Source organism: Onychostoma macrolepis, chromosome 11 (genome assembly GCF_012432095.1).
Source record: "Onychostoma macrolepis isolate SWU-2019 chromosome 11, ASM1243209v1, whole genome shotgun sequence".
Lineage (NCBI taxonomy): Eukaryota > Metazoa > Chordata > Actinopteri > Cypriniformes > Cyprinidae > Onychostoma > Onychostoma macrolepis.
Window position 1 is genome coordinate 18131386 of NC_081165.1, and position 22184 is coordinate 18153569.

Sequence of the window (22184 nt, forward strand, 5' to 3'; positions counted from 1 at the left end):
ATAAAAATGTATAGCACTTGGCTTTCTGTTTCTAATAATAGATAATAATTTTTTCATACTTTTTTTGTTTTACAATTCTATTTGACAGAACTGTTAAATAAAGACAGGAAACTAATGTGAGCTTGTGTGCATTATATGCATATATCAAAATAAAATCTGTTTCCAACACTTACAGACAGATGGCGATAATTAAAAATGCCAAATATTGGCCAATATAACTGTAAACTATTACTTGAAAAAAAATATTATTTTTATTTTTATTTACATGAGATTTACCATGGCAATATTGTAATTTTTGGAAATTTGAAATATGCCATGATAGGCCTACTGAAATTCATGTACCATGGTATTTTACACAAAATGAGTTTCAAGAATATCATGATACTGGTAAATGTCCAAATGGTACATTTTGTTAGTGTACCTTGAGGCATAATGTTAATACCATGGTACTTTTACAGGGTAATAAACCTGTAGCATGCTATACATCACTGTACCATATAGTAGAGCTTAAGAGACTGAGAGTCATGTGTGTCAAGTGCAGAAATGAGTGGCAGTAAATTGAGTAGATGTATATTAATGGAGAGCAGAATAAATGTAACTTTTGCCTTTAAATGTCATGTCTGAACGATCAAATGAAATGTCCAGATTGCCATGTAAAACTAGTGAGGATGGGGAGGGGAGGTTGAGGAAACGCCTGCGTGTTTAAAGTAGGTGAGACACAATGAAGTTGCTGGTGGTAACATATGGAGACAACAGTTTTTTTGTGGAATAGCATTTCTTTTTTCAAAAACATGACACAAAGCTGTGTGTGCTAAAAAGATGTCATGTTGACTTTGAAAGAGGATATGCCACGTTCTTACAACGCAATTCAATTAAGTTTCAGTGAACCCTGAGGCCAGAAAGGAGACAAAAACTTCGTGCGTCAAAGACAGTCAACAGGTCCTTTTGTGTCTCCGCAGCGCACGCAAGGTGAAGCGCTTGAGACGACGTAACTCAAGCATACAGATAACACATTTTAAAGAAACGTAATAGTTTTGCGCTATACTAGAAGGACAATTACAGACTATACGTGAAATATACATGTCAACAGTATCAAACGTGGTTAAAGTGAATTGTTTGGCGCTTTGTTTTTGGAGGACTGCCAACAACGCGACAGAGCTCTTGTCTGCTCTACAGCTGATCCTCAGAGGACGCTATGGTCGGATGTCTCATCACTGAGGACAACACATGAACACGCCGAACTTGGAAATTAAGCCACATGGTTAACAGCACATAATGCATCGATACGGATCGCCACCCAAGAGCTGGCTTGGGCTTCGTCTGCGACTAAGTAAGTGGAATTTTGTTTTACGTGTTACTGACTGCAATTAAAATAAAATAAAAAGGTGTACCTGTATATGGTGCTTCTTTGTGGCAGTTATGGCTAAAAACAGCTTGCTGACGCGATAAATTTCGAGGATGTCTTAAAGGGATAGTTCATTCTGAATTCTGTATTCATATACTCACCCTCATGTCATGTAATTTTGCTGGATGTCCCAGTCGCTCTTTTCCATTTAATGAGAATGAATGATATCAAACTTTAAAGATGTTGCAAAATCATCACAGAAGTGTGATAAAAGGTGTAATGCCTGAGTAATTTCAGTAGGACATTCTTACCCTACTATAGTCACTATATAGACACCGTATGGTTATAGTTCACTGATCTCTGGACTGTATGTTTGATAACTGAAAATAGTCTGGTTTAACTCGTAATTAGGCTAGTGTATGTTTTTCTGTCTGTACAGGATTATTTCCTTTTTTGGCTATTTAAATCCAGATTTTCTGTCACTCTTGGCTTTTATCATTCCTCAGTATTAGATTTGGGATAAATTGTATTTACAGTATGTTGTGACAGGTAGACAGACAGGTCTGTGGTTTACCTCTTTACTGGCTTATCATAAGGAAATATGGTTCACTCTGTTTCAAGAGTCAACAGCTCTGTTTCAACAGTCAACAGCTCTGTTTCAACAAAGATTGCATTTAGTTTGGAAAAAACACATGGAAAAGGTTAGAAAAATAGCCTATGTTGCAATGGTGACGCAGTGATAAGTAATAGAAAAACTTTGAAACTCTATATTAACTATTTGTCCAGATAATAGATCAGCTGATTTTATCAAAAGTGGGAAGTGATTGCAAATTATAAATGGTGACAATTATAATTAGATGGTCAGTATTAATATTATTAAATATTAAAAGTAAAATTAATTTCCTTCCTGTCTAAAGGTCCCTCTATATTTCCCATTTAAATTTTGTATTTGTTTATATGCACTGTTTGACTAAGGAACTAATGTGCAACTAGTTTCATAGATAGTTTTTTTTCTTCTTCATTATTTTACATTCTTTTTGGCAAATATAAATAGTTTGAAATCTAAAAACTATAAAAAATAGTTTTACAGTGGAAACAAAGTGACTCTTCTATCCAAAGGAAATTCCTCTTATGTTCTGTCTGTGAGGTCCAGGGCCATGGTTATTAAATCCAAACTTCAAACTAACAAATGGGGCTTTTATGAAGCTCACAGTTTATCAGTGAAGCTATTGAGTGGTATTTCTTAAAATAATGTCAAATATAGTCTAAGCTATTGAATTTATGATGAAGAACACCAGTAATATAGACTTGTTTACCGGGCTTTGAATAGGAACTGTTGCATGGAACTGTCTTGTCTATTTGAGAACTGTCACTTGGCTGACTAATTTGCCATCTAGCCTCCAAACCAAGCCCATTACTAGTTTCAGGTCGACTGGCCTGTTCGCCATGTGCATGACTGTGCTTATGCTAGTGTTTTAAACAAAGATAAACAATGTCAGGAGAATCACAGATCAGAGGATTACCCTAGTTATTATAATTGACTGTAGTAGCTGTCACACCACAGTTTTCTTTCATGTGTGGCCAACATGCTGGTGGTAACATATGCTTTTCATGCTGAGTATCATGATAGCATGATATCATGAAGATAGCATTATGACCACAAAATGAAATGCTGCAAACAAAAGTTGGGTGTGATATGTATGTGATGAGAATTAGCCTTTAAACAAATTGAAAATACTTGTATATTATATTATATCTCACTCAGGGTGCTAATGTGTCATCAAATGCAGATATATAGTAGGTGTGTGTAGCAAAAGTGTTTTTATTATGTTTAATATGTACACTTATAAAATAAAAAAAATATTTTTACATTTTAAATGTATTTATTTATATCCAAAAGATAGATAGATAGACAGATAGACATAGATAGGTTAATAAAGACATAATAAAAACAAATGACTGATTCTGTAATGTATCCTCATAATGTATCCTAGGGTATCCTCCTCATATCATTTTGTCTGCCACATTTTAAAATCTTCATAATAGATTTAGATTTTTTAATTGTTTGACAGTCTTAGTCTTTATTTAAACCCTTTTGTGTACTAAGAATCATAAGTAAACAACAATACTGCAGATGAATGATTTAAATAGTCAAACAACAGCTACAGAGCAACATACAGCAGAAACAAAACTAGTATGCCTCAGCAATAAAGTTCGACCATAATTATTTAATGTAATAGCCAGATGAAACAAGCAAAAATATAAAAGATGTTGTCGTACACCAGCTCGCATAGAGAAATGTCTCGGTGAAGATCAAAAGAGCTTTGTTGTTTGTACATGTCCCAGCGAATGATTAAGCTGACAGAGTCTGAGACTGCGGCGTATTGGCTTGACTGCCACTGGAAGCCTGGTCATTAAAACTAACCCCTGCACGTCACACTGCTCCAAATCACTACCATATGGCTGGAAATGTTGGATCCCAACAGCTAAGACTCTCCCATGCTACTCTCTAATTTGTTAGAGCAAAATTAGAAATTGTGGGGGTTCTGGAGGGCACTCGCGAACTCTTGCAGCTATGCTCTTAATCTTGATCTTAACCCTTTCTCACTTTCAGCTCACCAAACCTGCTTTTTTTCATTATTCTCCATATCCCTGACTGTGACTTGAGTGTTTGTGAACCATGATTTCTGCTCTATATGATACTATAACTTTGAGATGCATGCAGTTTGTGGGCTACAAGTAGGTGGACATCTCAAAAGGCAGCTTTGTATCTCTTGCCATTCTGAAAAGTCACAGGTCCAAGTCTCCCTCACATCCCAGCATGCACTTCACATGTGGATGAATGCATCGCTTGTCTGGCGTAATGTGTGGGTCAAGCCCCCCCTCTTTTTTCCCCTTCACATACTGGCTCACAAAGTCCAAAGCACCCTGCCTGGAAACTTTAGAGAAATCCAGTATTCTGAGAACTTTTCTCCATAAGAGAACTCATTCAGGTTTTAGTGCATTCTGTAATATGGAGAAACATGAAGAGCAGTAATATCTAGAAGATTAATGTTCGGTTCAAGGTGTGAAGAACATCATCTTGATCTTTACAAGTGAGATGTGGTGTTAGATTTATCAGTTGTACTTGGATTGTAAGGCACAATGTTCAATTGGCGACGACATGGGTCTTATGAACTGGAAACTGTGCCATGTACACAGAGTGAGTTGGGGGTGGAGAAGTACACCTGGACCTCCCTCATGGACATTACCCAGAAGTCTTGTGGTAAGAGATTTTAATTGAATGGCGAATAGCGTGAGACAGTTCGGTTGAATCGTTATCTGTTTTTACCTTCATAAGTAAACTGAGAAATTGTTTTTAAAGTTGTTTGTTTGTATTTTTTTGAAGATATTTCATGAAGTTTAATGTGGATGGGCTCTGTGTTGTACCTTATTTCCCATGCCATGTTTCTTCTCAAATGTGTTTTCATTGAATGACTGGTAGGATAAGATTGCAATATTGTTTTCAGAGGGCCTGTACTTCATCTAAAAATGAACATTTTGTCATCATTTTCTTTACATGGGAATGACATACCTTCATGTCATTCCCAAGCATGCATGACTTACTTTCTTCTGTGGAAATAACTAAAATTAGATATTTAGCAAAATCTCCATACTGCTCTCTTCCATAATGAAAGTGTATTTGGACCAGGAGCTGTCAAAAATATGTAATAAAACCATCATAAAAGTAGTCCAAACAAACATATGCACAATTTTTTAAATCTTCTGAAGTAATGTGAAAGTTTTTTGTGAGGAATTGGCTGAAATTCGCTGAAAATTTTGCCTAGAAGATCAGTGGTCACCATATACTTTCATTGTGTGGAAAAGAGCAACAACAAAGGACATTCTACTATAAATAACTCCTTTTGTGTTCCATGGACAAAAAGTAAGTCATACAGATTTTTCAAGACACAAGGGTGAATAAATAATGATAGAATTTAATTTTGGCTGTGAACTGTGCCTTACACTCAAATCTAGTGGAACAAAATGGCTTTTTTTTCTAAAATGTTTTTTTTTTTTTGGCTTTGTGTGTAGAACCACCTGTTTGGTTTCCACTAAGTTGTCAGAAAGTTTTAGAGACCACTGTGACACCAAAGTGCAGAAAGAGTGAGTTTTAGCTTGTCCATACTACCCTTACTGTTTGATCTGTGCGCTAATGCCCCAATTAGGACCCACTAAGATTGACCTTTGCCTCTGGAAGTATTTTGTCTGTCTAATCACTCACTCTATGCCTCTTTTAGTCTTTGCAGTCAAACAATTGGCTTTTTCTTTTTGCCTAAATCTTTAGTGGCACCTTAAATCTAGTGGCACCAAATGGAACTGCAAAAGTGACCGTTTTCAAATGGACCTATTTTTTTTCAAATAGTTTTCCAAAACACACCGCCCGTCTGTTATGGTTACATAAGCAGGTTGTGCCTCCCCAAACTCACAGCATCGGTTGAGCCAATGTATCGGGCTCTATCACCTAATCTCATTTGAGTCCAAAACGCAAGAGGATTTGTTAGCCAGAAATAAAGAATTCCAAATCATATACTGGCATCCATGGCATCAGCTTGGTGTTCCTCCAGTGGAGGCAAAGGAAACGAGTATTAAATAAAATATTTCCGCTCTAGTACTTGAGACACTAGATGTGCTTAACGCTCCTCAGGAACTTCGGCAAACGACTGGGTAAACAAAGGGGCATGAAAAACAGATCCTGGCATTCTGCACATTCCTGACATAGAGGATTTCTTAGGAGGTGCCCTCTGCCTCTCTGACTAAAGAAGGAGAAATGGAATATTCTTCATGGAGAGATGGAGGCGAGTATGGAGATGGAATGTGAACAGTGTAGAGGATAATATCTAGAGTCTGGCTTGGGCTATGTGGTGATGTTCTGCTTTTAGGATGCTGGAAAAAATGCAGTGCCTTGATGAAGTGAAATGCCATGCTATATGAATACGGCAAACATTCACACAACTATTGTAATATCGGCGTTTCTTCAACCTCTGACATTTATGTCCTTGTTCTCTTACTTTTTTCATCTGTTTCATAAATAAATCTTGTGCCTTTAGTGTATTGCTTTACACTTATCCTAGATCCACATTTATCATTTGTTATTAGCACTCTCTCAGTTGTCTTCTTTTTATAATAGATTCAAAAACCAGAGTTGGTTGTCTGTACTCTGTAAACATCAATGGCTTCTGTTCATCCGGTTTTGAAGTGGCAACATTGCTAGAAAGGAGATTGAGGGGTGAAATCGATGAAAAAAAATCATACACTTTTTTCGCATTAAAACCTGTGGGTTTCTAGGTAAGTGGAATATCACTGCCATCACTGAAAGGAAAATCAGCCAGTCTGCCAGCAAACTTGTAATGTCTGGAAATATCAGATTTTCGCCAACTTTTTTCGCTCTGTCTGTTTTTCTCTCCTTTTTCCTTTTTGTGTTATTATCAGTTCTTCAGTTTTTAGTCAATCCCTCACCTTAAAAGTTTAATATTTATTGTCATTGTAATCATCTTTCCATGGTAGTTAATAGTCTTTATGGATTTAACAGCATGGCGGAAGGAAGGGATGTCATGGCTAAAAGCAAGTTATCTAGGCTACATTTATAGTGACACATTCAGTTTATTTGATCAGCATATCAAGCAGTTGAGTTGTATCACTAGCTCTTGTTTGTGGTCTAGGGCTTTCTGATTGAGTTGCTTTTTTCACTCGCACTCTCCTACATATCCTCCAGCTGCCTCATTTTTTTGCGTCCCATATTGCTGTTATGTCTTTTGGCTCATGCCCAAGGACATATCCCCCACAGGCTCACCGAGTTCACAAGAGTCTCTCCATGGTACCCTAGTATGAAATGTCTCAATCATATTTATCTGCTTCATTTATCTTCTTTATATTACTTCTGGATACTTGATCCTTCCATAGACTGTTAAAAATAAAGGTGCTTTATTTTGAAGCACCTTTGTTTTTAAGAGTGTATAGAGCTGTTCAGTTGGTGGCCATGAAGCTAGGAAGAGAATTAGCATAGTTTTCTCTGGTATTTCTAATGGGTTTTTGGAATGTTTTAGTTTGTTTCATTGTGAAATGTGGTATGTAATTGTAAAATATTCATTATTATGTGAGTTTACATACTTGATTCAGATTGTAGAACTATTGTAGTCCTTATGTAGCAATTTGCTGGCGGCAGCATTTTCAAAGAGCAGTTTAAAAATTCACGTTTGAGAACTGTGTGTAAATTATGTTTAAGCATAATGTGAAATTCTCCAAGTAATGTTACAGCAGACCTTATTTTAGTAGTAATTAGCCTTTATGTGTGATCACATTTACTATAGTTCTGCAAACCTACACGTTTCGCAACCGATTCACCTTGTTGAACAGAAAGCTGCTTTTGTTTGAATGACTTATATTTGTGCTTCATACATTGCTACACTATTGACAGCTGAGCATTTACATACATTTACATTTAGTCATTTAGCAGATGCTTTTATCCAAAGCGACTTACAAATGAAGACAATGGAAGCAATACAAATCTGGGCAATGGACCAGACCATTGCATCCATGAAATTGGCGATATACTGGTAGACACGATTAACCGGTACAAATTTGTCAACTGGCAGAGGTTACACGCTCACGTGATGTTGCTGTCATGAAATCCTATCATTTGCACTAGGGCTTAAACGATTCCTCGAGTAATTCGAGTAACTCGAATACAAAAAATCATCGAGGCAAATTCTTGTGCTTCGAAGAATCGTTTTAGTCTATTTACTAGGGATGCACTGAATTTTCGGCCGCCGAAAATATATGCCGCGCCTCACAGTGTTCAGGTTTCACTCTCATCACTGCGCCGTGTGACGCTCCGTTCAATATTCGCTCTATCAATGTGCTTTCTGCTCAGTTACCGCTCATGCTCACCAGAAAAGCTAAGTCCGCTCAAATAACGCGTGATAAGAAATTTCTATGTAGTATACTTGTTCCTGTTTGCAGTAGCGTTACTGTGCTGTGACATGCTGTAGTACAGCTGTACTGGGCAACGCTGGTAAAATCTCCTTCACTGATCCGCTCCCCACGCTCTGCTCACATGCGCTGATAACAATAGCTTTGCCAGGGTTTTTATATTTTTACACATTTACTTGATATTTCTGCACACAGAATCATCATTTCTATTCATTTCCCACTGATTTACGCGATCTGATGAGCATTAACTCATATTACGCGATCATATCTCTGTATGAATGAATGGCAGAGACGCGCGTTTTCCTTTCCATTTGATAACCAGATACATAACACAGAATTTCTGAGGAAAAATAAAACATTTCATAAGGCTATTTTAAGAATAAACAATTGAGTTTATTCTTACAATAAAGAATAAATTGAGTTAAATTAAAAAGTCTTACAAAACTACTTTATATTATTGAATAAATAATTATTACAAAGCAGTTTCGGTTTTCGACCAAGCACATCCAGAATTCTCGGTTTCGGACCAGAATTTTCATTTCGGTGCATCACTGTAACTGCATAGAGTGCACTGTGTTTGCAACCACATGCTCCTTTAAAAGATTACACACACACACCAGTATGCAGAGAGACATTTAAGTGGGTTTATTCTCCAAATAACTTTAAATTCATGTTGCTGAAAAATGTGTTAATAAATGTTATGTGTATGGACTCTTGTTATTGTTCCACGTTAGCTTCTTGCCCACAAATTTTTGCCTCTTACAAAAGCCACAAAGCCTTCTAAGAAGACAGTAAAGGCTTATGTCACGCCTGAGCTGTAGTTAGGCTGAAACTTGAAAGTTAAGTTGCACAATGTTTAGGTTTTATTGTTATTTTTTTATTACTGTTATTTTGATTTATGTCTTAGTTTTAGGTTGTACTATGTTTACCTTTTTTAAAGTAATTTAAAATTTTTATATATTTGTATTTTGAATGTAATATGGCAATTACATGCACTAAATGGGTTTAGTTTTCACAGTTATTAATATATGCAATTTCAGCAATAAAAATGTAAATTTTTCTAAAAAGGAAACAAATTACTTGTTAATTTTAAGAGTCTGTCTTATTTTCTCTTGTATATTTAGTATTGCTCTTTAATTAAGATAAAGTTCTTATCCGATTAATCGATTAATCGATATAATTTTCGGTAGAATACTCGATTACTAAAATATTCGATAGCTACAGCCCTAATTTGCACACATTTTTAAGCATTGCAATTTAAAAACAAGTGATTTTGAGCCATTGATATGCAATCAGGAGTGAAAGAGAACTAATTTTGCTATATATGCACTTTCTGAGAGCTGTCAGAGAGGTGCGTGCACGTGAAGACGGTGCTCATAGAGTGTGGGAGTATTGAATGAGTATGGAGTTATTTTTATCACTTTATAGGCCTTGAATGGTTAAATACACACACTTGTATGTGTCAAAATGCCTGTCTTTGCAAGTATCCTAATAAACACAGTAATTTAGGTCTTAAGTGAAAGCAAACAGCTGAGGTAGAACACACATTTATAACAGTATATTGGATCTGGGCAGCTCTTAAAGTGACAGCAGTCTAATATTCCTGCTGTCTGTCATTCATGTTAATCAAACAACAAAACAGAGAAAATCTCTCATTGTTCTTAACTAAATCACTTTTGTAACTTTAAGAAGACACATATATATTTAATTTACACAGTGAAGAATATGCAGTGTTTTTATACATTTGATTACTTTATACAATGTATGTATTTCTTATTTATAACTCTATATCTCGTTATCATGAAATAAAATGACTCATATCGCCCACACTTAATGTGACTAAGCCTTTCAAGTTTGGCTTACAACATGACCTTACATTTAATTCCCTCCCACATATGGTTGATCTGTAACCTCTGTTTGCATGTTGTTTCAGGTGAGAAGCCTGCACAGGAGGAGAAAACTGGCATCTTGTGTCAGCATCCCAACTGTCTCGAACGGCGGCTTGCTTCCAAGGTGAGCCATCAGAATGTGTCACAGGGAAGCCCTGTAGGGGCAAAGCAAGCTGGTAAATGTTCACCTCTTAGTGTTTTTGTGGACTCTTATGGACAAAAATCCCAGGCATGCCAATTGCATTTATTACATGGAATATTCCAGCACAATAATCATTTGTCAGGATATGTGCTAAGGGAACTGACAGGAAAAACAAAGTTTTGTTTGTCTTTGTGCTGTTGAAAGTTCGGTGGCGAGAGGACGGATATGATGTTATAGGCAACATTTCACCAGCCTTCTCCTGGGAGTCTGGGGATGCAGGCATGGAAAAGAGAGATTACTGTAGGGTATATGAGGCTGTTCGCATATAAACACGCTTACACAAAACACAATATGTCTCTCCCTTCCTGTTGTTCTCTCTACCTTTATACACACTGTCTCTCTTCTTATGTCTCTCTGTTTGTCTGTTTTTGATTGCACTTTATTGTCTTGGGACCATTGCCAAACTGGTTTGACTAAAAAGTCAGTGTATTGCTTCCTGTGTCCCTCTTTCTTTTAAACTTCAGTCACTCCCATTTTTTTTTGTCTCTGGCAAACCTGGTGCCTATTCATTACCAACACTTTCCACTTTTGTATTTTAACAGGTGCTCCTTTACCTTTAAAACTGTCGATTACAATTCAGCCACAATATGAATACTGATGTATTGGATACAGTAACCTTAAATTGGACAAAAACATGTGCCAGTATTCCCTTCGTTTGTGCGTGTGTGTGTGTATATATATATATATATATATATATATATAGAGAGAGAGAGAGAGAGAGAGACAGAGACAGAGACAGAGACATATCAGATCATTCAGTTGATAATCACTGATTTATAAAAAAAAAAAAAAACAGGAAATTAAGTATGATTATTTGAGTTTATTTACTCAATTGACTAAGCATAAGCAATCACCTTTTTCAGTTAAAAAAAATCTAAACATCTAAACCCCAAACATCGCAGAAACAACTGAAGTGCAAGTCAGATTTAGTTACAGCTCATATCTGAATGGATGATTATTGGCCAAAATAATGCAGATTATCAAACCTGGTTTCTGAGATTTGCAATCTTTTGTTAAGTAAGACCAACAAGGCAGCCTATCTTGTTGAGCAGGTACAGATGAGAGTACTGACAGTTTCTGTATGCAAAAATAATTGCCAGTAACAGCCCGCTTCAAACTTTGGATATAGATAAACCCTGTATAAAGGACACCAATAAAGTTTGTTTACACTGAACATGTCTGATTCATTATAGGACATCACAGAGATGTTTGCTTGTTTTTTTGGTGTTCTACATTTCCTGACAGCTCTACTCTGCCAGTGTCCTCTGAACTTTAGCAAGCTTTTGAAAAGAGTCTCTGGGTAAACACTTCTGTTTTTAGTCCTCTCTGATCGAAGCCAGACTTAACTTAATGTACCCAATGTTTTTATCTCAACCAGGAACACGCTTGTGTCATTACCCTTAAAATACGGAAAGATGAGAGGGACTCTTGTTTATTTGAAAAGGTTTCTGCTGAAAAAGAACGAAGTAGAGTTTAAGTGTGCGTGTATAAGTCTGTTTATGTTTTGTGGTCTTTGTGGCTTGTCTCTAGTGCACTACAAGTTTCATGTAGGTTTGTTCTTCCTGTCTCCTGCAAGGGGTCAAGAGGTGAAAATACACAAAGATGATGACGATAGTTTGCCGTTGACATTTAACTGATCATCCTGCTAGCTGACATTTTAAAGGTGAAGTGTGTTTTTTTAATGTTAAAATACTCTTATCCCCCGCAATTCTGAATATATACTGTATCTCAAAATTTAGACTTTTTTTCTCGTAACTCTGAATTTATATCTGAATTTATTGTGATATAAACTTGCAAATGCAAGAAAAAAGTCAGAATTGTGAGGAAAAATTATTTGCAAGATATAAGCCAAGAATTGCGAGATGTAAACTCAGAATTCTGGGGGAAAAAATAATAATAATAATGAATAAAAAATCAGATCAGAACTAGGAGATATAAACCCAGAATTTTAAGATGAAAACTCAGGATTGGATGAAAGAAAGTTAGAATTCTGAGATTATATCTCACAATTCTGACTTGCTTTTTGGAATTGAGTTTATGACTCACAATTCTGATGTTTTTTTCCCCCTCAGAATTGCAAGACAGAGACTCAGAATTGCTAAAATCGCAATAACCTTTCTTTACTTTTTTAATCCATGGTGGAAACAGACCCTCATATTTAGCAGATGCTTTCATCCAAAATGACTTGTAAAAGAGAAACAAAAGCAATATGTGTAATATGGTAGATAGAAGCAAGAAATTACACACTTCAGCTTTAAGTTTGTCTGTTTTCTTGTGTGTAAATGAATTGGTATATGTCTTTATTTTAGTACGTGGCAAAACTGGATCCATTATAGATTAATTCCACATGAAACCAACACAGAACAGGATCTGTAATATTTTAGCACCGTGTGAGCATGTGTGTGTTTATGCATTGATAATTTATGTGTGTGTGTGTGTGTGTGTGTGTGTGCATTTGCATGCTTGTGTGCATGTGTAAATGTGTGTGTGAAAAAGTTGCGAAATAGGCCGGCCATCCTTATCCCTTACACAAACACAGACTAAACAGTGACTGGACTATAATAAACACAGACATTAGCAGCTGACTGTAATTTGTGTTGTAAAAGATGAATGTGCTGCTTACAAAGACACTAAGACACTGGAGCAGAACAGAGTATTATGGGTTAGCAGATGGGATAATGGTGTCCTTTAGACACTTTCTTCATGAAAATGAAAGAATGTCGCCTGGTCACAGGGTTGCCAATGTCTTGGCTTCAAAGACTTGATTTCAGTTAGAAAAGTAGGTTAATTGCTTTTCAGTGTTCAATAATATATTTAATCTGTTGGCTTGAGGTTAACCTGGCATCTCGTCGCTATGGATTTTCCTCACAAAGTAATTTTAAAGACGTCAAGAAGCTCACAACTATGAAATGAGCTTATTAAATTGATCATTCATCCACAAACGTAAATTGTAATGAATTTTTCATGTTGTTCTAAACCTCTATGACATTTTTCTGAGGAATATGGTATTTTAAAAATAAATGTCAGTGTTTTTTGTCCATATGATGAAAGTCAGCGGGGTCCAAACAGCACTGAACGTTTTTCAGAATATCTTCTTTTGTGTTGCTTTCCCTTAGCAGGTTCTCAGACTTGTTTACAGCCGTTAATATAATTGAAATGATTATTTCATCTTCAGCAGCAGTTCTGTGCTTTGTCTCCTCTGTCACTGCTTTATGTCTGTCTCTGTGTTACCTAACAGCTGAGTGTGAGAAGAAACTGAACTGACACCTGTAGCACAACGGTCTCTGAAGTCACGCACATCCAAAACATTATGTGCTGTCTAAAATATTTCAAGGACAAAAGAAGCGAAAAGTGGAGTAAATTAGGATTCATGGAATGCTTTGGAATGTGAAGCCTCACTGCTGCTTTCTACCACCAGATGGAGCTATAATACTCAGCTACTAGGAAAAGTTCTACTTTGGGTGTATCATATTTCAAGGAGACATTTGTACCCATAAGTAATCTAAACCTGATATAATGTCCATGTTTTACTCACCCTCAAGGCATCCTAGGTGTATATGACTTTCTTCTTTCAGATGAACCCAATCGGAGTTATATTAAAAATTATCCTGGCTCTTCTAAGCTCTATCATTGCAGTCAGCATGTGTCTCTGTTACACAGTCCAAAACATGTAAAATAAAGTGTGCGAATCCAATAAAAAAACGTGCCTCACACGGCTCCGAGAGATGAATAAAGGCCTCCTGTAGCAAATCAATGCTTTTTTTGTTAAAAAAAAATAAAATAAAATCCATATTTAAAACGATATAAACAGTTTTGTGCATGGGCGTTCACGAGAGACTGCCTTTCCGGCGGATGACGTAGGATGCCGGCGCATGCGTGTGTGAGTCTTGCAAAAACCAATGTTTGTTTATAGGAGCAAAGGAAGCAAAGTTTCCTTACTTTACCAAAGGAAAACCAGTCTCCTCTTATATCGAAATCCTCGTTTTGTGCTTCTAAGTCAACATGACCAGCGTTTTGTTTTGTTTTGTTTTGTTCTCTCTCCGCGCTGGTCACTAATCAAGCAACGCCAACGTCCTACAACATCCGCTGGAAGGGCTTCCGCTTTTGACAGTTAGATGAGGTGAGAGAGATGTGTTATTACATTTGAAATATGGATATTTTTCTTACAAAAACGCATGGATTCACAACAGGAGGCCTTTATTCATCCCTAGGAGCCGTGTGAGGCACATTTTTTTTTATGGATTCGCGGACTTTATTTGACATGTTTTGGACTGTGTAACAGAGACACATGCTGACTGCAATGATAGAGCTTAGAAGAGCCAGGATAATTTTTAATATAACTCCGATTGTATTCGTCTGAAAGAAGAAAGTCATATACACCTGGCTTGAGGGTGAGTAAATAACAGGGTAATTTTCATTTTTGAGTGAACTAACCCTTTAAAGGTGTGTGATTATTTTGATTTTAAACTATCATACTTATATATATTTTACTTAAAGTAATACTTTTGTAGTTTGATTTCTCGAAACAGTTTATTTCTGAGCCGTTATAAAAACGTTTTTCTTTTTGTTTAAAAATCCTGACCAACCCTGCCCGGCAACATTGGCTTAACCAATGGTGTTAGGCCAAAAAGTTTGGGACGGGACTATCTGTTTCCCTGACCAATGGAAGGCATCATGAGTGTTTTGTGAAACATTTTGGAAACAGTCATTGTCTACAATACTGTTTTATGGCAGTAATAGAGGTAGAAAGACATAGACAGACATGATTCAGCTTTAAATAACTTCTTCTCCCTAGTTGCACTTCTTCTCCCAGTGGTACTGACATCAGGCCAAATGTGAAGAAAACCTATATTACCTCTCATATTTCATGCTGTACTAGCTGTCAGCATGAAGATCTCTAATTCTCTCCTTGTTGTTTGCTCTTTTTTGCCAAATACAGCTCTCTGCTTTGCCTTTCTCATTCACTCCTTTAAAGGAGACCTCTGATGTCACCAAGTGAGAATTAAGACTCTGGATGAACAAAGAGGTCACAATGTATGACCCCTAAGGAGTAAAAATAGTCATTTTCAGCTCTGCATCAGATATTGGAACCTTCATCGCCTCAGGCGTATTCATGTCTAATGATGACATGCTTTGAAATAAAGCCAAATATCAGTTGTTTTGATGAGTGCATAGGATCAACATACTATTTATTTTTATTTTTTTTTCTAAATCTGAATGTAATGTACCTGTTTATATGTAAAGAATAGCGCAGGAAAGATTGTAATTAATTAATTATATAACATTGATATCTTATATTAAATAAGCTATTATTTAGATGCTATATATCTCGTATAAAATATAGTTGATTAATGTTTACTGAAAGGTACAATGTGATACCCTGATTAACCCAGGACATTTTTCAAATGTTTGAGCACTTCCCATCATTCACTGAGGGACGAACAGTGAGATCACACTTATATTCCTCTCACACATCCCAGTCCTCATAAGGGAAGGCCAAGAGACATAGCCACAGGAAGTTGTTGTGGATTCAGGGTTGAGTTAAAAACAGGAAATGGATTCAAAAGTGACGTTTAACTGTTGGAAATGTCCTTCATGATGACACTTCTGTCTCCCCGTGTTTCTGAGAGATTGTTGTCTCTGGGGCATGTTTTACCTGACCTGTCACATTCTTTGCTGTTTTGTTTAGTTTTTTTATAGTCTTGTTTTTTTCTTTTCTGAGGTCAATAATGGCATGTTATAAAAGAGTTTTGAGTTTGGTATGTTTGTGCATTGTAGTTTTATCATTCTGAGGTTCTTGTGACTTTAATAAGGCACAGTATTTTATGAATTAGGACATTATTAGGCCTTACATCAGACTGCTATATAAAGCACAGACAAAGAAAGAGAGGAAGGATGGAGTGAGTAAAAGAAAGGGGGTTTTGATACTGTAATATTCTGGATTTGGTAAAAGTAAGCACAGCCGCAGACTTCAAAGTCTCTGTTTTTATGTAGGAAATCCTGACACCACATGACCCAGCCCCCCATAGGGGTGTACTCTGGGAAGAGTCTGAATTAGATGATGGCAGGAGAGAGTTGGTGTAGATATAAGATAGAAATGACTAAGCCTAAGGGAAAAGGCCAAGACACAAGTCTTTCACATCACTGTATTTACTCATTAAAATATTATGTAACTTCTGTTACAGTGTCAATAATGTTCCTCATTTTATATCAGCACCACCGATTTGTGAGTGTAGAATTTTTAATTAAAGAAATTTGATTTTTATAAATTAAAACCAATTTGTGTTATATATAAATATATGGACTTTATTTCTTAATTTTCTAGATGAAGGTTTTTTTTGTTTTGTTTTTTTTTAATCAGCATGCACACAGAATTTTTTTTTATTTAGAATATTATTTATGTGTTTGTTTGTTTGAGCTAAATAAGTGAATTTCCCATAATTTTACCATGAGACCATGTTATCACTACCATTCAAAAGTTTGGGGTTAGATTTTTTTTATTACTTTGAAAAAAAAAAAATCTCTTATGTTCACCAAGGCTGCAATTATTTAGTACTAATATGAAATATTATTACAATTATATTTTAAAAAGTAATTTATTCCTGTGATGGCAAAGCTGAATTTTCCTTCACATAATCCTGTAGAAATTAGTGCTCAAGAAGCATTTCTTAATATAATAAATGTTTTAAAAACAGTTGTGCATATTTTATACAATTTTTGCTTAAAATTCTCAAAAAAGAGAATGTAACACTGTTTCATTAGCATGCATGCTCCTTTTAATTAGAGCACACATGCTAATTAGCTGGTAATCCTGTCTTTTCCCAGTAACAGGAGCTATACTTACTTTACAGTATATGTCTGTCAGTAACATGGCCACCGAATGGACTGATTTGCCTTAAAGAGACCAGACAGACACAACTAGTGCTGATAATCTCAAAACGGCCAGATTTAAGATTACAGTGCAAAAATGTTAGCCTATTGCTAATATTACACCTACACCTACATTTGCATGTTTCATCTGATCACTGTAGATGATAAATGACTGAAGTAAAAACGAGAACCGAGAACAGAGAATAGAGAATGAGAATAGGCAATGAAAGATTATAAGCGAGGCAGAGTTTTGCGTGTTTGTTTTTTTTGTATGGGTGGTTGGACAACTGTGTTTGTGAATGGCAAAATCAGTGGGAGCGGGTGTGGCTGGAAAACCGCAACTGCTCTTACACCCTCTTTTAGATCTATTAGTCGGTATACACAGCTGCTCTATCTGAATCACCTACATCACACACACACACGCACACAGACTCTGAGCTGTTCAGAAGCAGCCAGTAAGAAAGGAAGGAAGCAAGGGAAGTGGAAAGGGGAGAGAGCGAGAGCAAGAGAGGGGGGTGATGGGCGCTCAAAGCATCGAGTTGTCCCGAGACTCTACATCGTTCTCTGCCATTCTTACAGACCGCTGAGAAACCGTCACTTCAGGGGGGAGAGAGAGACAGGCAGACACATACACGCACATGTGTGTGACACCAGCATCAGGTGTGTGTCATGAATGCATTATTGTATGTTATTTCAAGGCGACAGCTGAGGTTTTATGGTTGTTATTAAAAAGTCTCTGAGCTGCGGTTTTTTACCACAGATGTGCGAAAGTTCTCAGATAAATGAGGCATAGCAAAACTGATGACAGACACACTCTCTCTCTCTCTCTCTCTCTTAGTTATCTAAGAGGTAGCTAAAGTCTGTGCTTTCCTTCAATGGCTTTTTGTTCAGAGTCGCGGTGCCATGCCTTATTGTTTCTTAGATATTGCACATTGTGGTCATTTTAATCACTTTTCTTCTTACAGTGACCCTTAAATATGGGTGTACACTGGTTTAAGATTGTTTGAGGTTGTTCAGGTTGTGATAACTGCGACTAGAGAACAATAATGGACTTTTTTCCAGTCCTCTCCAGGCACAAGATAATCACAAGCTGATTTTATTAACGTGACTTTAGGGGGTTATGTGGGGCAAAACTAAAGCCGGATTTTGTAATTACAAGGCCTTGTAAACCTTACTGTGCTGTTTGGCTTTAAGCAGATCTTTACATAGAAGATGTTAATGTAAGATGTTATATTAGTGTATATATGTGTGTGTGTATAAACTGTTTTCAACATTGATAATAATATAAAATGTTGGTAACACTTTAGAATAGGTAAGACTTGTTAACTATTAACTACGACTTTTCCCTCAATAAATTCTTAATTTGCAGCTTATTAATAGTTAGTAAGGTAGTTGTTAAGTTTAGGTATTGGGTAGAATTAGGGATGTAGAATAAGGTCATGTAGAATAAGGCATTAATATGTGCTTAATTAGCACTAATACATGGCTAATATTCTAGTAATATGCATGCTAATAAGCAACTAATAGGTGTAACTGTAAAATAAAGTGTTACCTTATTATTAGTTATATTGTATTTTTCATCAGACTTTTGTTTGTGTGTGTGTGTGTATTTATATACAGATATGCATGAGAAATACTCACATGGCCTTTGATAGGAGATCATTAGCAGTGACACATACCTGAATAATTTTATATTGCAATGAGGGATGCAACAATGGCCGCTGGGTTAATGTAATTCTTCTTGACTTCAAAACGTATTCATTTGGAAGTGTTCAAAATTTATATTCATTTTGAAGAATGAAACAAATAAGACAAGCTCAAACAAAAGAAACAAAAAGGCATTGTTTCAGCTTTCGGAGTGCTTCTCCTGAAGATTTTTTCCTTACTGTAACTCAAGTAAGAAGACAAAGGAAAAATAGGGGAAAATGTCCCAGGTAGGATAAAGTAACAGTTTGGCTTGGCAGTAATTCCTCTTAGCCTTATTTAGCCCTACATTTTAACTTATGAGCAGCAATCTGGCTTTGCTTTGTTCCCAGCTGGAAGCTATATTGACAAAAAAAAAAATTATATATATAATATATATATATATATAATTGATCATGAATGCAAGTCTTCACATTTTCAGTCATAATGATTAGTTTTCAGTGTGTGGTTTTTGAGATTATATAACTGCTAGAATCTGCCCATTTTCCTGTTGCTCGTCTCCAATTGTTGGTTGGGGTTTGCTGGCACATGCCCTCTGTCTTGCTTACTCACTTCTTGTGGTTTCCTCTCAGAAAGTGTTTGAGAAGTAGTCATGAAGAGAAAAATCGCCACTTTTCATATGACGGCTCAGGTTTTTGCTTTGTTCTCTGTCTGAGTGTGAGCTGCTTCTGTTGTGAAGCATATCAGGAGAACAATAGAAGGAAGCACACAACCAGGAGGTCCTAATCCCTCTTTCTTTTTCTATCTTTCCACACTTTATTTCCTGCTGCTGTTGCACTTACAACTTGACTCTCAAATGGCCTTTGGTAAGAGTTCTGATGATATAAATTGACGGCATGTTGAGCTTTATGGTAACATAATGTTGCATAATAGCACAGCAGGCAGTTTCTTGAACTTTTTGTGTCTAAAGGGTTGATTTTTATTCAAACTAACAGATTTCAACTTTTTTATGTGATGGTCTTGGAAATATTTTACCATGCCATCATGATTTATTTTTTTGATACTGTGGTACTCTTTGATACTTGCTTGTTTACTGCACTTAATGCTAAATAAATGAATGCCTTTTATGTATAGATTTTTTTTTTAAGTCTTATCTTAGATCCAGGCTTTATAACACTTAGATCATAGAAGTAAAAATATTGGTCACACTTTATTTTAAGGTCCAATTTTTGCTATTAACAAACCATTTACAACTTTTGCCCCAATAAACAAATGTTTATTTTTAGTTTTAATTTGCTGCTAATTAATAGTTAGTAAGGTAGTTGTTAAGTTTAGGTATTGGGTAGGATTAGGAATATAGAAGGTGGTCATGCAGAATTATGTGCTTTATATGTTAATAATATGCATGCTAATAAGTAACTAGTTAATAGTGAGAATTGGTCTCTATGCTAAAGTGTTACCAAAATATTGATTAGCCAATTGAATTTTAAAAACTGTTTTGAACTGAGCTGTACTGACACACACACAAGGATATTTTGGAGCTTTCAGTACAAAGACACAAATGAAACTTTGGAACACAATAATAAATAAATTTTTATTAATAATAATAGTAATAAAAATAAATAAATGACACCATAGGCTTATTAAAACACCCACCATTTAAATATATTTTGTGTGAAAATGATTTATATCTTTCAGAAATAATGGTTAAATGATGGAATTCTCCGGTGATTGTATGTGTATACAATGTTGAAAATTGTTAGAGCACAAATGAAATGAACAAATTAAAGCATGAATATTGCTTGAAGAAGGTTTATTCTCATTCCCCGAGGCCAGAAGCACCCATATTTGAAGAAACATCAGTGTTAAATTTGGGAAAAATTCGGTTTTGGTCATACTGCCAAAAAGAAAATGATACACACACAGTTTGATTTCACACTGTTGTGTTTGCTAATTTGACATTATTGCTGTATGATTTATGCCTCAGGTGTGTCACCACCCATCGTGTCAGGACCTTAGAGACGGCAGCCCACTGCACCTCTGTGAGTCATGTGACTCAAACTGCCATCCCGTCGCCCGTGACGGCATGCTCTTTGACAGGCATCCACGGTTTGACCTGCAACCACAAAGTATGGCTCTTTTTCAACCTATCAGTTGTTTTAGCAGTTTTAAATCAGTTAAAAAATGAAAATAGATGTCAGCCGACCCCAAGACGAGCATTACACTTTGAATGTGTAAAGGTTAATTATTATTACCAACTTCTGGCAGGATGTTAGTGTTGCCTCACTTCCTCTCCCCCACAGGTTCCATCCTGGCCCGGAACGTGTCCACTCGTTCCTGTCCACCTCGCACCGGTCCCCCCTCCGACATGGAGGATGGAGAGGATGGATACTCTGACCTAGGGTCAGTTCTTTTTCACATTTATCCCTCCATTATTTCATTCATTATGGGCACACGCTTGGCTTTTGCTAATGTTTGTAATAATGAAAGAGGAAGTCTGTGTACTTTCCAGTGGCGTCATCCACTGGAGAACATCTGGGATTGGACTATCTATTCCTTTTGATGGTCAAACTGCTTTAGGAAATGGAACAGAGAGCGTAAATCTGACCTCTTGAGCAGCCTTATAAATGAATGGGTACAAACTATGTTTTTGGCAGACTTGCTGAAAAGTTACACAATTAATTTGATTGGAAAGTCTAAGTAGGGGGTGGGGGGTGAAGGAAATATGTGTGTGTGTGTGAGAAAACAGTGCCTGAGTAACAAATTGTTCTCTTTCGTTTCTTCTTGTGCTTTAAAATAGCTTGAACGTGTAAATTGGCAAATTAATTTCGAAAATAACATGCGTGCCGAACAGAGGGGTCTGGTTTGTACAAATCACGGATCAACGCTCCGTTTATCCCCTAATATAGACTATGACAGATCTAGGCTGCGTTTCCCAAAAGCATTGTAAGCTTAAGTACATTGTAGACCCATTGAAACCAATGGAGCTACGATCAACTTAAGCTTACGATGCTTTTGGGAAACGCAGCCCAGAGCAATCTATCATATACTAATTTAACATGAAATCGTAAAATTGCTACTCCATATAAATAGCATACAATGAAAATACAGAATAATTAGAACAATCATTAATACGCAATAAATAACAGAGTGTCATATGATCATATCTCTAGGCTACACATTTTCCCAGAACGTTCTTCCGACCCGGTAGCAATTCTTCCACAGCCTGGTAGTGGGTCGTGACCCGGTGGTTGGGGACCTC

At 36.3% G+C, this 22184-nt stretch overlaps 1 protein-coding gene across 6 annotated transcripts in view; it reads left to right on the top strand.

Moving 5' to 3' along the window:
• Nucleotides 1-690: 690 nt before the first annotated feature.
• Nucleotides 691-22184, top strand: part of plekhg5a (pleckstrin homology domain containing, family G (with RhoGef domain) member 5a) — a 41182-nt gene continuing 19688 nt past the window's right edge. The window contains exons 1-6 of one of the 6 annotated variants that reach the window (XM_058790941.1): nt 691-711; nt 878-969; nt 1137-1330; nt 10251-10330; nt 20910-21051; nt 21226-21325. In XM_058790941.1, coding sequence (XP_058646924.1) covers nt 1276-1330; nt 10251-10330; nt 20910-21051; nt 21226-21325 — 377 coding nt within the window. In that variant the 5' untranslated portion in view covers nt 691-711; nt 878-969; nt 1137-1275. Of the gene's footprint in view, nt 712-742; nt 1331-10250; nt 10331-17703; nt 17939-20909; nt 21052-21225; nt 21326-22184 lie in introns of those variants that run through there. The other 5 variants (XM_058790942.1, XM_058790943.1, XM_058790944.1 and 2 more) reach the window with 5 other exon arrangements.